The sequence below is a fragment of the Typopeltis vanoorti genome, chromosome 11, assembly GCF_054136105.1.
Source record: "Typopeltis vanoorti isolate ZY-2024b chromosome 11, IOZ_Tvanoo_1.0, whole genome shotgun sequence".
Lineage (NCBI taxonomy): Eukaryota > Metazoa > Arthropoda > Arachnida > Uropygi > Thelyphonidae > Typopeltis > Typopeltis vanoorti.
In genome coordinates this window covers 102,914,707-102,930,721 of record NC_143559.1, presented here as the reverse complement: position 1 = coordinate 102,930,721, position 16,015 = coordinate 102,914,707, and the positions used below count along the sequence as shown (strand labels likewise).

The 16,015-nt window shown below is 36.6% G+C and overlaps 1 protein-coding gene across 2 annotated transcripts in view; it reads left to right on the top strand.

Moving 5' to 3' along the window:
* LOC150101887 (peroxisomal acyl-coenzyme A oxidase 3-like) overlaps positions 1-16,015 on the top strand; it is a 240,026-nt gene that overhangs the window by 190,098 nt on the left and 33,913 nt on the right. For both annotated transcript variants that reach the window (XM_090400298.1, XM_090400297.1), the window contains one exon: positions 9,302-9,412. In XM_090400298.1, coding sequence (XP_090256424.1) covers positions 9,302-9,412 — 111 coding nt within the window. The remainder of the gene's footprint in view (positions 1-9,301; positions 9,413-16,015) is intronic.

Sequence of the window (16,015 nt, the reverse complement as noted above, 5' to 3'; positions counted from 1 at the left end):
ATTGCGTTCGTACAGCAGAATTCCTCGCAAATCTGCAGGAACAGGTGTTGAAGAACCCTGGCATTGGAATTCGGGCTTTGTTCGTGGAGTTGCTAACTGTAGTCAAGCCCTGGATAACAAGGGTAGGCAATGGTAGGCCGTATGTATGGCAGCAGGATTCGGCCCCTTGCCACACCTCTGGGAAAAGTCAAAAATGGTTGTCTGAAAATTTCTACGACTTCACCAGTCCAAATGTTTGGCCTCCAAACTCCCCAGACCTTAACCCCATGGATTATTTTGTATGGGGCGCAGTTGAAAAAGACACCAATCGCACTTCCAGTAATACAAAAGCCCAGTTAATGGATAAAATTAAAACAGTTTTTGCGGCCCTTCCCAGGGAGACTGTAGCATCAGCTTGTTCGAGGTTCCGAAGCAGAATTGAAGCTGTGATCGATGCTAATGGTGGTTATTTTGAGTAAATCTTGTTGATAGTATTGTAATTAACTCTGCCTGTAATGTTTTTTGTCAATTCATTAAATTTAATAGATACAAAGAAGATTTTCTTTTTCCTTACGAAACTGTCAAATTTATCCCGAACACCCTGTATATGTTTATGTATGTATTATCTCTCACGCTCGCTCTATAGTCGAGCAAATTTATTCATTTATTGACTGCACCAGCTAGACTATATATTGAGAATGAGAGTATATGACTTTAATCAAAGACAATGCAGGTATCTGAAATCGTAATTGTATTCCCCACTTTAACTTATTTTATCCTTTAATCAGTCGTGGCAATTAAATAATGATCGTACATATAACTCGCACAGAGGTTCAAATTTTTTTTTGGAGATAGTGCATTGACACTGCACAGTTCAGTATATTGTTTACAAACCATTTATTAAAACCCAAAGAATATTTACAGTATACATACTAGATAGATACAAATTCCTTATTCTCTTAAACCTTAGATCCGAGTTATCATAGGGCCTATACTTAACGTTATACGATCGCAAGCCTAAATTACTATTGCCCATACAATGTCTCAATGGCACATTACATACAATAGATTCATGCATTCGCTACACATATTTTAAGAAATACAGTTAGTTATGCGTTTCCTTTTCACATACAATCCCTCACATTAATCAAATGTTCCACAGCAATCTTCCTATCTTTTCTTTCTCTCACTGTGTTGCTCTTTATCTTCCTAATGTCCTAACATGTCTTCCTCGTATTGACTATCCACGTACACAATAACTGAAGCTTTTCTTTCTTTTCTTGGCCACGAACGGTGGAGATCTTCAGATTGAGAACCTGGGATACATAAACCAACAAAGCTTCTCTTTCTTTTCCCGACCAAGGATGGCAGCAATCACAGATATTGAGAATCCTGTGGATAATTTTGCTTATTGGCACGGTGCGCCTCATATATGCCTGCCTAGGTCTTCCTTTGTTTTCACGTTCGGGCACTTTCGAACTTGTCGCATGCTTACTCTCAGGTGGGTCGATGTCATCTTTGTATGGTTTTTCGAATTTTTTGTCCTTGGCACTTGTTGACTTTTTGATGCGATGACGTCATTCTTTGTAAGTCTCTGTAACTTTTCATAATGGCACTTCAGTGGCACTATAAGAACAATTTTAAAAAATACAAGGTGGAATACTAGTAATCCTTTTTGTTCTTTACTAATCTTACCATAAATTTGCTTGTAGTAATCCTTTTTGTTCTTTACTAATCTTACCATAAATTTGCTGACTCATGTGCCACATTATAATAACAAAGGAAATTCCTTTTTGCTGAACACAATAACTTACAAGGAATAATATTTCATTGAACATTTTACATATCCTTTTATCATATTTTGTGTAAAATCTCATGATAATTCAGGAAATATGCTAAAATGAAGATCTAAAAAAAGATCTAAGAAGATTTAAAAAAATCTAAAAAGAGTTAGCTTTTGAATGAAAGCAGATCAAATTTGGTATAGGATTAAGCCTTGATTTTTGTTACATTGTATAGGGATCAACATTTCAGAGCCTTCCTTGAACTTTCTTGTATGACAATTATGATCAGTATAAGTCATTTTTGTTTGTTGCTACACTACTTGATGGCCTGTGGTAGTTGTATGGGATGCCAAACTTCATTTATGCTGATATTTTAAGGATACTTGTGACATAAAGATTGAATAATATAAGTACGTAAACACAAGAAAGATATTTAATTATCCAGATATTTCGGTCTGAAAATTGCAGACCATCTTCAGTGGCACTATAAGAACAATTTTAAAAAATACAAGGTGGAATACTAACAATAGATCATTTAAAAATAGAACAAGCCCCGCAATGTTATATCACTAAGTAGTAAAGGGAATGTTATTAAGCAGAGACATGATTGAAATAAAGATATTAATTAATACTATTAAATAACATAAAAATAATATGAATTAGTGAGTTATCCTGATTAGACTTTCCCAGATTTTTGATACAGATATACAGTCATTCCGATTCAGGTTAGGACGATGGAGTAATGCCTCTACGCTTTCTTTGAATAAACGTTCAAATTTATAGCATATTGGATTCTTTTTTTCAAGAGAGCATCAATCCTCCATTCATCACAACAAACCTGAAAAATCTGGATTGGCTCAGCACGGGATTGAAACTAACCACAACATCCTTTGGTCAAAAACTCGCCTCTTACATGGATCCCGCTATAAATTTGAACATTTATTCAAAGAAAGCGTGGAGGCATTACTCCATCGTCCTAACCTGAATCGGAATGACTGTATATCTCTATCAAAAATCTGGGAAAATCTCATCAGGATAACTCATTAATTCATATTATTTTTATGTTATTTAATATTATTAATATCTTTATTTCAATCATGTCTCTGCTTAATAATATTCCCTTTACTACTTAGTGATATAACATCACGTGGCTTGTTCTATTTTTAAATGATCTATTGTTAGTATTCCACCTTGTATTTTTTAAAACTGTTCTTGTAGTGCCACTGAAGATGGTCTGCAATTTTCAGACCGAAATATTTGGCTAATTAAATATCTTTCTTGTGTTTACATGCTTATATTATTCAATCTTCATTTATGCTGTCTTCTTTTTTTAACATATTTTACATGTTCAAACATGTGGATCCCCTTTCAACCTTCCTGTTTGACCTACATAAGGAAATGCCACAAGCATTGAATCTTATAAATGCCTGATTTTTTTCATGGGTTGATGTGGAGGTTTTGGTGGATATAAGAATCTAGAGATGCAACGGTAAAAAAGCCACTTGAATGTTGTACTCACTGAGCAGTGTTGCCACTTTGTCTGTAACATGATGTTAGGTAATGTAATTCCATTCTTAAAATCTTGTTTAAGTACAGGAGTTGTAGGAGGTGCATTAAGAATTTTGTTGATCATCTTGGGTTCATAACCATTGAGGGAAAGGTTATGCCTTATGTAGTATAGTTCTTCATTCCTATTATAAATTAAAGATGCCAAGAAATTATATACTTGGCTTAATCCTTTATCCAAGTGTAAGCAAACAAAATTTGCACCTGAAATATTTTCAGGACTGGGGCAACTCAGATAAAGAAGCTAAGACTTCACATCACTCGCCTTAGTATCACCTCTGGGTCTGTGTCCCACTTAAAGAAACCTCAATAGAGGTCGAAACTGGTCTGGGTAGTGATCCTTCCCATAATGCATATCATTATACATGTCTGCAAGGAGATGTGCTTTGCATTATGGGATACTAAGGCAAGTGATGTGAAGTCTTAGCTTCTTTATACGAGTTGCCCCAGTCCTGAAAATACTTCAGGTGCAAACTTTGTTTGCTTACACTGGGATAAAGGATTAAGCCAAGTATATAATTTCTTGGTATCTTTAATTTATAGTATAACTAAGTGAAAAAACTTCCAATTCATTCCTATTAATTGATGTACGTTATGTACTTTTTTGCTTGTGCTATTCTTATTCTCATATCTCTTCTGCTTTCCCCATCTTTTTTATATCTGATCCACACACGAAAAGCCACAAGACCTATAGCATATTAGGGCCATGTGTGGAAAGAGGAATAGAAGAAAGAAGGAATCTATTCACATTTTGCTTGAACAGCTAAGGGTTATAATCTGTGGGGAAGACTGTTCCAAAGAACAGAAGTAGATGGAATGAAAGAGCTGACAGTAAAGTTGGTTTGGTGAGTTTTAAGATGGAATGTAAAAGAGTGGTGGTTAACAGTGGCTTTCATTTTAATGATTTTGGAGGAGATGTGAGAGGAATAATAGTGGCCAATTCAGCATAGTACTATCTATGATCTGTAGAAGAGGCACAAGGCAGAAACAATGTATGTGTGCGAGAGAGGGATCATTAATTTGCTGGATTGCCATTTTCTGTTTAGAATCAAGCAATCTTAGAGAGAGGATTTTGGTGTACCACCCCAAATATGGGTGCAATATTCCATGGTTGGGCAGATTTGGGAGGGATCATTAATTTGCTGGATTGCCATTTTCTGTTTAGAATCAAGCAATCTTAGAGAGAGGATTTTGGTGTACCACCCCAAATATGGGTGCAATATTCCATGGTTGGGCAGATTTGGGATTTGTATAGAGTTAGGCTGTGAAAGTGTGAAGGTAGTGCCTTGCGCAAAAAAAGTACAATTTTTTTAGTGACTGCAGAAGCTACAGTTGAAATGTGGTTGTGCCAGGAAAGATCAGAAGTGCAGGTCAGTCCAAGGAGAGAAATCTGATTGTGTTTGGATATCTCAGTATTATTGAAGGGAAGGGAGGGTAGCTCTTTCTCATGAGAGATCAGACAGGACTGAGTTTTGTTGGCATTAAAGTTTACAAGGTTGTCCTCGTCCCATTGGGATATAACTAGGAGATCAGAGTTCAGGTCACTAGTTGTGGTTGATCTTGAGAATTCTAATACTTGAGCACTACAAGATTTGTCAAATGAAAAGAGGGAAGGGAGTGTACTGTTATCAGCAGAGCTATGGATAGGATTGGAAGTATGTGAGAACAGGTCATTTATATACAAGAGAGTGGGTGAAAGAACAGAACCCTGAGATACTCCTGCATTGGTGGGGAAATCTGAGGAGAGAAGACTATCCACCATGACATTTAGTGAGCAAACAGTGAGAAAGTTGGTTATACAGTTGCAGAATGTGGAAGGCAGACATAGGATGACAGTTTGTTAAGTAGACCAATCCCAAACACTTGCCTTTGAAATGTTGAAAGCAACCACATGAATTTCTCCAAATTTTTCCATGGCTTGAGTCCAAGGGGGGGGGGGGGGTGAAAGCAAGATCAGCTCAGATTGTGAGTCGCACAATTCATACTGCTGGTCACCGATTAGGTGGTTAAAGAGTTGGTTGTTGATCTTCTCCATAATTTTAGAGAGAGAACAGAAGTCAGAACAATTAGATGGTAGTTTGGTGGTTGACTTTTATCACCTTTCTTTGGGATTTGCTGGATGTGGACCTGTTTCCATGTTGTAGAGTAGATGCAAGTTGAATAGGATAGATTGAAGAGGCCATACAGGATAGTTCTGAAGCACAATTTTTTTTAACACAATAGGTAGGGTACCATCAGGACCATATGCCTTGTTTGTGTTTAGGTTATTAAGGATTCTTCAGATTTCTTTTTGGCGGCAGACTATGGGTAACATAGGGGAGCTATTCTTGGTGGAGTGGAGAGAACTTTGTCCAGGTTATCAATGCTGGAATTGGAAGAGAAGAGTTATGCCAATAAGTCGGCTTTGTCTTTAGTTGAGGTACCTATAGTACCATCTGGATGTGAGACTGGCGAAAACCTGGGTAGGCAGAAGTTGTGACCAGAAGGAGCAACTGCCATTTTGGTAGGAGGTGAGTTTGCAGCATTTGGCCCTTTCAAAGTCTGATTAGTTCTTTTACAACTGTTGCGGGCTGCAGAATGAGTAGATGGAGTTTTGGTCTTGAACCATTCATGTAAGCAGAGGGTTTTTTTTCTTACAGCATTGGTACACTTTTTTTTTTTTTTTTTTTTTGAAAAAAAAAAAAAAAAAAAAAAAGTACCAATTTTCTGGTGTGTACCACCTTACCTCAGTCCTGAAGATACTTTCAGGCGCAAACTTTGTTTGCTCACACTTGGATAAAGGATTAAACTAAATTTATTATACTCTAACCAAGTGAAAAATAAACTTTCAACATCTTTCTCTAAATCCAGAGTAATTTATTAAAAATGGGTGGCACACCATTTGGCAACTCCTATAGGTAGAGATGACCTGCGAATGCTTCTGCCTGGTATCTCAGCTTGGGCCTGGCTCCCACTGAAGAGACCTCAATAAAGGTCGAAACTAGTCTGGGTAGTGGCCCTTCCCTTAATGCAGAACATTAGACATATCCGTAAGGAGATGTGTTTTGCATTATAGGAGATACTGAGACAGGAGTATTGGTAGCTTGCTCCACCTTTGCAACGAGTTGACCTGGTGTGTACCACCTTACCTCAGTCCTGAAGATACTTTCAGGCGCAAACTTTGTTTGCTCACACTTGGATAAAGGATTAAACTAAATTTATTATACTCTAACCAAGTGAAAAATAAACTTTTAACATATAATGCCTTTGCTCAAAATCTTTTGGTATTTCTCCGGTTGTGTATATTTGATTTATTATTTTAAATTCTTTTTTTTTTTTGCTTCTTTGCCTAGCTTGTAAAATTTCTCTTGGGATTTGGTCTTTTACTGTTTGTTCTTTAAGAGCCCTGCCAAATTCTGATATTAAGGGGTGGTCCTTTCTCAACTTCCTCTATCTGAATTTTTTCCTTCTAGGAGTGATTTATCTAATTTCTTTCCACTATAAGAAGTATATTTCAATACTTTGAGGTAGAAAAAAATTCAGTAAAGCAACTAGAGTAGATGATATTTACATTTTTGGTATATTGCACCCATCTTTGCATTATCTCATCATCTTCAATTAATATTTTTCCATCCTTACTCTTGATCATGCTCAGTGTCTTTATCTGAATTGTTTTTGTGTGCCTCTGTTTTCTCTACTCCTCTTGGTTTTTTTTACTTTTTTGTGCTTTCTTTTGGATGATCATTAGCTCTACTATTCTCCAGTGATCCATGGCTTATATTGTATTCTTGTTTCTTCTTTTCCAAATATTTTTCTGCATCTTTATTTATTTATTTCTAGAGATTCCCACTGTTCATGAATTTCATTTCCATGTTGCTTTATGGAGATTTATTAATTTGTCTGTTTCTAAAATCTTTACAGGCACTTTCTATTCTATTTTAGTTATATTCCATTTTTTATATGCAGTCTCGTGTATTATTTTTTTCAGTCATACTTGACTTCTCATTATGACTGGGATATGGTCTGTGTTTGCATTGGCTCCAGTACAACTTTTACATAGTTTCACCTGGTGATATTTTTTGGATGAGTATATGGCCTGTTTGGCCGAGTAGTTAGCGTATCTGCTCTACAGCCAAAAGGTTGCAGGTTCGATTCCTGTTGTGTGCATGGATGTTTGTGATTGTCTATGAAAATACTAGTGGTTATGGTGGGCGAATAGATGGCATTGGTGTGTATGATGGTGGTAGTTGCAGTTCACTTAGTTGGTAGTTGTTGGAGACAGAGAGTTGTAGGAATAGTTGCCCTCCCTCGATGAGTCTTTGGACTCCCTGGAGGTGTCATGTAATAATAATAATAGTCTAATTGATATCATTGTATGTTGCCCGGTGCAGTGCATGTGCATCTTCTTTTTTTTCAGCTAGTCAAATTATGTATTTACTATGGTTAAGTTGTGGCTTTTGCAGAATTCAATGAGTCTTTCTCCTCTGTCATTTTGTTTGTCAAGTCTGAATTTTCTTCTCTACCTCTGCAACAACTGCATTCTAATTTCCCATCGTGATCAAGTTTTCTTGATTATTTACTCTCATCAGTACTTTTTCAGTTCTGTTCATATACTTCTTCTCTTTCCTTGTCATTTTAATCTGATGTTCTAATTTCTTATTTACCAGGAATCCAACACCCATGTCATTTTGGGAACCTGAGTAGATCATTCTGTAATCTCCTCTGTCTGGTCATCTTGCTTCAGTTGCTCATGCCAAGAATGCCAATATTCATTCAGCTCATTTCCATTTTTAAGTGTTCCACATTGCTTCATGGATCTATGGGACAGCCCTCTAATTCTCAAGGAGAGCTGGTTTCCCTTAGTGATTCTTTAGTTCAGCTTCCATACTATGTAATCTTAGGAAAACAAGGTGGTGGGTTCTTATTTCCTTCCAACTCACAGTAATGTAACCATTAAATACCTCTGTTGTCCATGCCTACATTTTTCTAGTCTTGAGCCTTGCAGAATTATCCTTCTTCAGTCTCAATCCAACACTGGTATTACTGCTACTTGCTACCAAGCAGCAGTAAATCCTAGGAGAGCACTATGTAATGGCAAGTCAGCGCCACCATAAAAGCAGCGCTGACTTGCCATGACATAGTGCTCTCCTAGGATTTTTGTGAGGCTTTTAGTTGAGCAGAGCTGCCGACTGTTTTCCTGTTCCTCACACCCTGATAGCAACTATTGCCGTTGGTCCACAACTGTTTATTCATTAGAGACCACTGCTTATGCCGTAACTAACCCCCATATCTGGAGGCGATTTTACTATTTGCCACCTGTGGATGTGCCTGTTCAATATGATAAATATCCTTCTGCCATGGGATATTTATCATATTGAACCTTAAGTTATGCAAGTAACATTATTACAAAGCATGTTACTTGCATAACTTGAAATATTGCTGTAGTTAGGTATTCCTTACAAGAAAGAAATGTAGTAGCTGTGACAGTATTGCATATCTCACAAATGGCTGATCAATTTGAAAAGAAACTGTTGATGGTAAACTAGTAGTGAAATCTTGTGTTGAACTATCATAGCAACTGCTTTACCCCATGAGAACTCACTTCAGAAGGGATGATTGTATTATGAAAATCCAAAACAATATTATGCTTATCAAATTCGACAATGTATCTTACTTTTTTATAATGCTAGAATGTAAGAAATTAAACAGTAAAGAAGTATGACGATACCAAATTATTAATATGTAGCAAGGAACTTTCTGCAAGCAGCAATTCATTTTGCTTCTAAAGTTTAGCATCTCATACTAATTTGTTATTGTCACATGTTTAATATTTCTGATAAATACCTAAAGAATATTGTCTAATTCATTTGTTACTCAATCTTGACAAAGTCAAACTTGCTACTCTAGAATTGCCTGAATATAATCTTAAGTGGCATATTTGTTCCTCTAGCACATGAGAAGGTATTTCAAAATATGAAAATTATTTTATATAGGTGAACCTCTACCAGCTAAAATTTCAAGCATTGCATTTTTGAAGGATATGAATTCCATATTACAGCAGACACTTAATGTTGGATCTAAAGATGATATATTGAATATGGAAGGTTAGTTATGTTTCTTTTTTGGTTTTAATGTGATTGATTAATGAGTCACTTGATCACAACATTCTTCCTCCCTCCATCTCCATTAATGGAGATGGAGGGAGGAAGGAAAATTAACAGGTAGATATATGAATCTGGATAAAAGAGACAAATGTAAAGAATGACATGATAAATAACAAAACCAGTTTATCTTATATAAAGGCTTTAAATGGGTTGAACTAATTTAAATATCAGCCATTTCTTAGTCATCCTGAGTGCAATATGGCTCTTCATTTATTTATTTTATGTTATTCCCATACATGATGCTTTGAGGTCTATAGCATTTTAAATGTCATGTGTGGGCCAGGGTCAACAGTGAAGTAATCTGTTGGTATTCTTTTTTGGATAATACTTTCTTAAAGAGTGGAAACTCAAACTTGTGCGGAAGTAATTTTAATTGATGTAAAATTTTTACTTAAGTATAAAGGCATCTTCGGTATGTTAACAATGGAACATAAAATGCAATAAAATAATTCACTTTAAAAAGCACCACTACAGCATAAGTAAGAAAGTCAGCAAATTCCTAATTTTTTTAAAAAAACATTAATATAATATAATAAGAATAAACAATATAATTTACAGAAAGATTGATGCAATAATATTTCCCATAAAGGGGATAACCAAAGACCATCAGATCTGTTTAAATTTGGTAGCGTAGTTCTAAACACTTTTAAAATTTATATTCAAAATACACCAATCTCTCCATTTTTTTTTGCATGTGCAACAGTTTGGCAATGTTCACTCATTCAGCAATAGGTAAATCTCGTGTTCACTTTCATAGCAATGTGTTGCTATCCTGGGTGTAACTCACTAATGTCTGTAGTAAATAAAAATGTTCAAAAATAGTCCTATTATTATGTGCTTAAATTTTTTTTACCATGTGCCAATTTTCTTGAGGGTAGAAAATTCACATAACTCACTTTAATTAATGTGTACTGTTCGTATGAATACTATAAGGTGATTTACATGAATTCTAGGTTTATTATTATATTTTTATAGCTTACCTTAATTTTATTTATTTATTCATATGGAGTTTCCTCCCTTTTCTCCCCCTGTCCCTATTGGGGTGAGTTGAGCCCCCTCATGGGGGGGTTCGGTATTTATGGCTATAGATCCGTGTGTTCACGGGGCCGGTTTGTCTGCTTGCGGGATGAAAAACCCCAGATAAACTGGGGGGAAAAAACCCTGCTGTCCACGCCCAAGACTGGCTAACTTGGCTATGTCTGAGGAAGATCCTTAAACTCCTCATGTCGGTGACGGGAATTGAACCCAGGACACTCCTTCCCCAGACATGGTTGCAAAACGCATAGCCACTAGGCTAACCTCGCAGACTCTGCTTACCTTAATCAATGATGGCTTTTACAAATGTATGCTAACCTAAAATAAGTATTATAACAACATTACCTTTCAAAAAAAAAAAAAAAATGTAAATTGTACATCTCAGTTGTTTACAAGGATGTGCTGAAAAATTGTGTTAATCACCATGAAGGAATTGATGTAGAACCATTAACTTACACGTTATTCTATACTTCTCACGAAGTTACAATGTTGCTGCATCATTTGCAATCCTCTGAGGAAAAAGTCTTTCCCTTGTTGCACAAACCAGTCCTCAGCTGCAGATACGACTTCATCATCTTTGGTAAATTTTGTTCCCTTCAAGTGTATCTTTAAAATTGGAAACAGGAAATAGTCAGATTGGGATAGATCTGTCTGGCGAATAGGCTGGGTGAGGCAGACATTGAAAGCACAACTTGTGTATCGTCTTTTGGGTTTTGTGAACAGGTGTGTTGTCCTGCAAAAGCAACATGCCTCTGTTTCTGCACAATGTTTTTCTTTCATTTTCTTCAGAGCTGTTGAATAAACTGGTGCTCTAACAGTTTCACTTTTTTGAGGTACTTGGTAAGGATTACACCATCCATATCCCAAAAGACAATGGCAAGAACCTTGCCTGATGACTTTTGGGTGAAGAACTTTTGTCTCCCCACTCCATTGACTGTTGTTTGGTGAATCTTAATTGCGAACTTTTCTTGCAGCTCAAAAAACTTGATGATGGCCTGCACCTCTTTGTCTTCTAATTTCTATCTGTCACTTGGGTTTCTTGGGAACGAGTAAGCAGTGGAGAGGATTTAGATGCGAGTGGCTTGTGGAATGTTCACTATGGGGATAGATTGAAGGTTGTGTGGATTGCAGAAGTTGGTTGATAGTAGAAAAAGAGGGGGATATGATAGAAACATTTAGGTAGAGTTATAGGATAGATGCAGGGAATATGTTTCAGCACTTGGCTAGAGGGACAAGAACAAAGGGGGGGGGGTCATCCCTGGAAGTTGAATAAAGGTGTGGTTAGTAGGGGTGTGGGGACTAGATTTTTTGCTTGGAGAGTTGTGAATGAGTAGAATGGGTTGCCAGAGTCACTTGTGAGTGCTTTGTCTGTTAATGGGTTCAAAGAGAAGTATGATAGATTGCGTCTCCCATGATGAGTCTTTGGACTCCATGGAGTCTAAAGACTTTATTTCCATTTCTTTATTTTCATAAAGACAGATAATTTCATGGAAATCACAAACATCCATTCCCACAGTGAAATTCGAACCTGTGGCCTTTTGGATGGAGTGCGGATATGCTAACCACTCAGCCAACCAAGCTCCACAGGCTCCCTGCAGTTTATAGAATTCTGTGCTCATGTTGCCTTTGTAATTACAGGCAGATGGGTCGTTTGGCTCAAATTTGTGTAAAAGAACATCAAGATTATATTCTGTTTCTTGGAGTCTGGTTTGGTCACCATGCTTTATCTACTAGGCATAAAATTCATTGGAATAAACTAAAAGTTTTACACAAAAGTTAATTTTTTACTTGAAAAACTATGTAAAGAATGTTGTGAAGCCCATGTCCTTAGACCGAATCTTAACAAAAACAACTATCTTAAACTTTCCTAATTTTGGGAAATTATCTTAAGTAATACTCCTCATTCCTGTACCTAATGAATTATTATTTTTAAAATATTTATTTGAATCTAATAGTTACAGATGGAGTTATTGTCACTTTTGTCACGTGCAAGTGTTGTTCTGATTTATCTCTTTGCACATGTATGTATTGATAATTACTGCAAAACATAGCCAAAAATTCTGTATGTATTAAGCAAATGTTTTCTTGTATAAGTGTTATAAGAGTATTAAGGTGGTCGGATAATTTACTAACCAATGAAGGAGAAAGTATCCTTTTCTTTCCCCCCCCCCCTCTTCCCAATTAGTGTTTTTGATCTCATTCTAAATCTTATTTTTCCAACTAAAACAACCAGAATGTATCACAAAATTAAAGACATCAACTATATCAGGAGTTAAATCTTGGGATAAAAGGCATAATGTTTCTGCCAAGAGGATGTTGGTAAACAGAGACATGATATCAAAGCTGACCATCATATCTGTTGCCAAAGAGTAATGTCTTTAATTTTTTAATAATTTAATTTAAAAAAAAACAGGAAAGTAAGGGCAAGAAAAATCTGACTAAAGACTAACTGAAGAAAAGGCCTAGGAAATCCCATTCTTCAGAGATGAAGTTGAAAGCTCAGAAATTGGTTTGATAGAGGTGAACATAGCATTAGCATTCAAAGGGCCATGGGTCTGAATGATTCTACAGTGATAATGGCTGATACAATTGCACAAGGGTGCTCTATTGTCCACGATTAGTATTGTAATCTCAATATCATGCAGTTGAGAAAATGGAAAGGATGCTGGCTATTTTGATCGAATATCAGAACCAGAAGAACATGCCTTTGTGTTGGGCAGTGTTGGTTGGTTGGATATACAAGAGAAGGCAAAAAATTTGTATGAAGATCTCATGTAAGTTGAAAAGAAACTGACACCATTTGCTGCAAGTTGTTGGTTGTTCAACCACTATAAGAGTCTCAATGTGTTCCACAATCTCAACATGACTGGAGATTGCAACTGAAGAAGTTCATGAAATTCTCTTCAAAACAAAGATAGCAGGAGGTGGTTACACACTGAGAGATTACAATCAGTATCTGAAACCTGCAAGTCAGGTTTTCATTGAGAAATTCTTGAAAAAGTAGCCTTCAGCCTACAAAAAGTCTTGAAGTTCAGCAAACCAGATGAAGAAGCAATTAAAACGTGGTTACAGTGTGAAAATAAAGAACTACTTTAATAGTTATTTGTTTTATATGTACTGGATATTTTATTTACTACTCTTATGTCTTAATATATATGAAAAATAGGTGCATTTTTGATGAAATTAATCTTAAAAGATTGGAATCTCGTTCGCTTGGGAATGCAACCTCTATTATCCCATGTTATGAGTCTCCCATTTTACACATTTGCGATATATGAGCTGATTCTTGAGAATGTAACCCTGACAGTTACTTGTATTCCAATTCTGGCTTTTGGCATTATCTGGCAGGTTGTTTCTTTATCTGGCTCTTGGTTGGACTACATCTCATCAATTAATCAATGTTTTATATATTACTAATCTATGTTTTATCTATGATTAATAGATGAGAAGATTAATAATATCTTGATCTATTTCTTAAGTAGAAATAGATCAAGTAGAGAAGAGTAATGTTATTATTATTGCATGGGCACCTCTATGGAGTTCTAAGACTCATATTGGGAGACCCAAACTATCAACACAATATCTGTTGTACCTCTCCTTGAAACCATTAACAGACAAACGCAACTGACTCTGGAAACCCATTCCATTCATTCACTCCTCTCCAAGTGAAAATCTAGTCCTCACACCTTTGCTAACCACACTTTTACCCAACTTCCAAGGATGACCTTGTTCTGCTCCCACTAGCCAAGTTCTGAAACATTTCCTCTGCATGTAACTTAAATGTTTCTATCATTATCTCCCCCTCTCCATTTGCCTATCAACCAACTTTTGTAATCCACAAACCCCTCAATCTATCCTCATGGACAGCATTCCACAGACCACTCACCATCTTGATCATTGCTTTTGGGTGCCTTTGGATCTCCTCATCCCCAAGAAACTCAGGTGACCAGATCTGAGCACAGTAATCCAGGTGTAGTTGTATTAAGACTTTATAAAGGGAAATGATAACTCCTTTATCTCTGCTTGTTAGTGTGTTTTTCGATAACAAGTAATCCTGTGGGCTACCCTGGCATATTTTAGCAATATGCTCTAAACTTCAACTCTCTACCCATCACTTCCTCCAAATCCCTTGCTTCACCAATTTCCTGGAGTACAGTTCCCTCAGTGTGACACATAGCTTGTAATCTTTGTATCCCAAAATGAATAACTTGACACTTTTCCACATTAAATTGGCATTGATTATGTTTTGTCCATACTGTCAGCCTATTCAAATCATCCTTCAAGCTCTCTACATCATCTTGATTAACGTTTACTTTGCATCATCAGCAAACAACTGAATATCTTCATTCTTATTTCCTATATCATATACAAGTATGTACAAATTAAGCAAAGTTGTCCAAGCATAGAGCCCTGCAGCATACCACAATCACCTACCTTCTCCTGGATTCTGTTCCTCCATACACTACTGTTTTGGTATCTGTCCATCAACCATCCTTGTATACATATCACCAGTTTATCCACCATTTATTGCAGTTTGCATAATAGAGTTCCATGTGGTATCCTGTCAAATGCCTCTGCAAAATCCAGAAGTGTAGCCATTTCCTTTATCCAGGGCTGTCACCCTGCTATAGAGATCCTCCATAGCTCATTCGGTATAGACAAAGCCCTTTGCTCGGAAAGACCTGGGTTTGATTCCCGTCCATGACGTGAGGAACCCTATCTGGTCTATTTCAACTAAAGGCGAGTTTGTCAGTCTCATACAGATGTAGAGGGTTTTTTCACCCCTCAGATCAGGCAAACCAGCCTGTGAACACACACGGATCTACAGTCATAAAATACATATTTAATTCCTCATAGAAGGACTCAACGAATCCTAAGAGACGGTCGAGGAATGGGGAGAACCCCCATATGAATAAATAAATTTTAAAAAAAACTACTATAAAAAGTTAATAGATTACTAAGGCATGACCTGCCCTTCACAAAAACATGCTGCTCCTTGTAGAGAATCATATTCTTATCCACCTATTCCTGAATTCTTTTTTTGACCAACTTTTCTAGTGCTTTTGCCACCACTCCTGAAATACTGATTGGTCTATAATTTGCTGCCACAAACTTAGATCCTCCTTTATGCAAAGGAATTATTTTGCCCTCCCACTCCCTTGGGACTTTGCCAGCTGACACTTAAATTAAACAGACTAGGCAAAGGCATCGCCAGTTCTGCACATTCTCTTAAAATGCAAGCCTATATATCATCCAATCCCTCAGTTGTATTTGCATTCATAGATTCTCCAGTATCCTAAGTACCTCCAATTCATCAACCTCTTTTCTCACATCAGTCCCTGTCACCTGTCATAACAATATCTTCACTTGGATGATATACCCTTTGCAAAATGATCACTCAGTAGTTCAACAGTTTCGTCTGCCTCTGTTAACTTTTTATCATCTACGCTCATTATTTAAAGTTATCCTTCCATGGTTATTCTTCCTCCTACTTGCCACTGTTGTGTC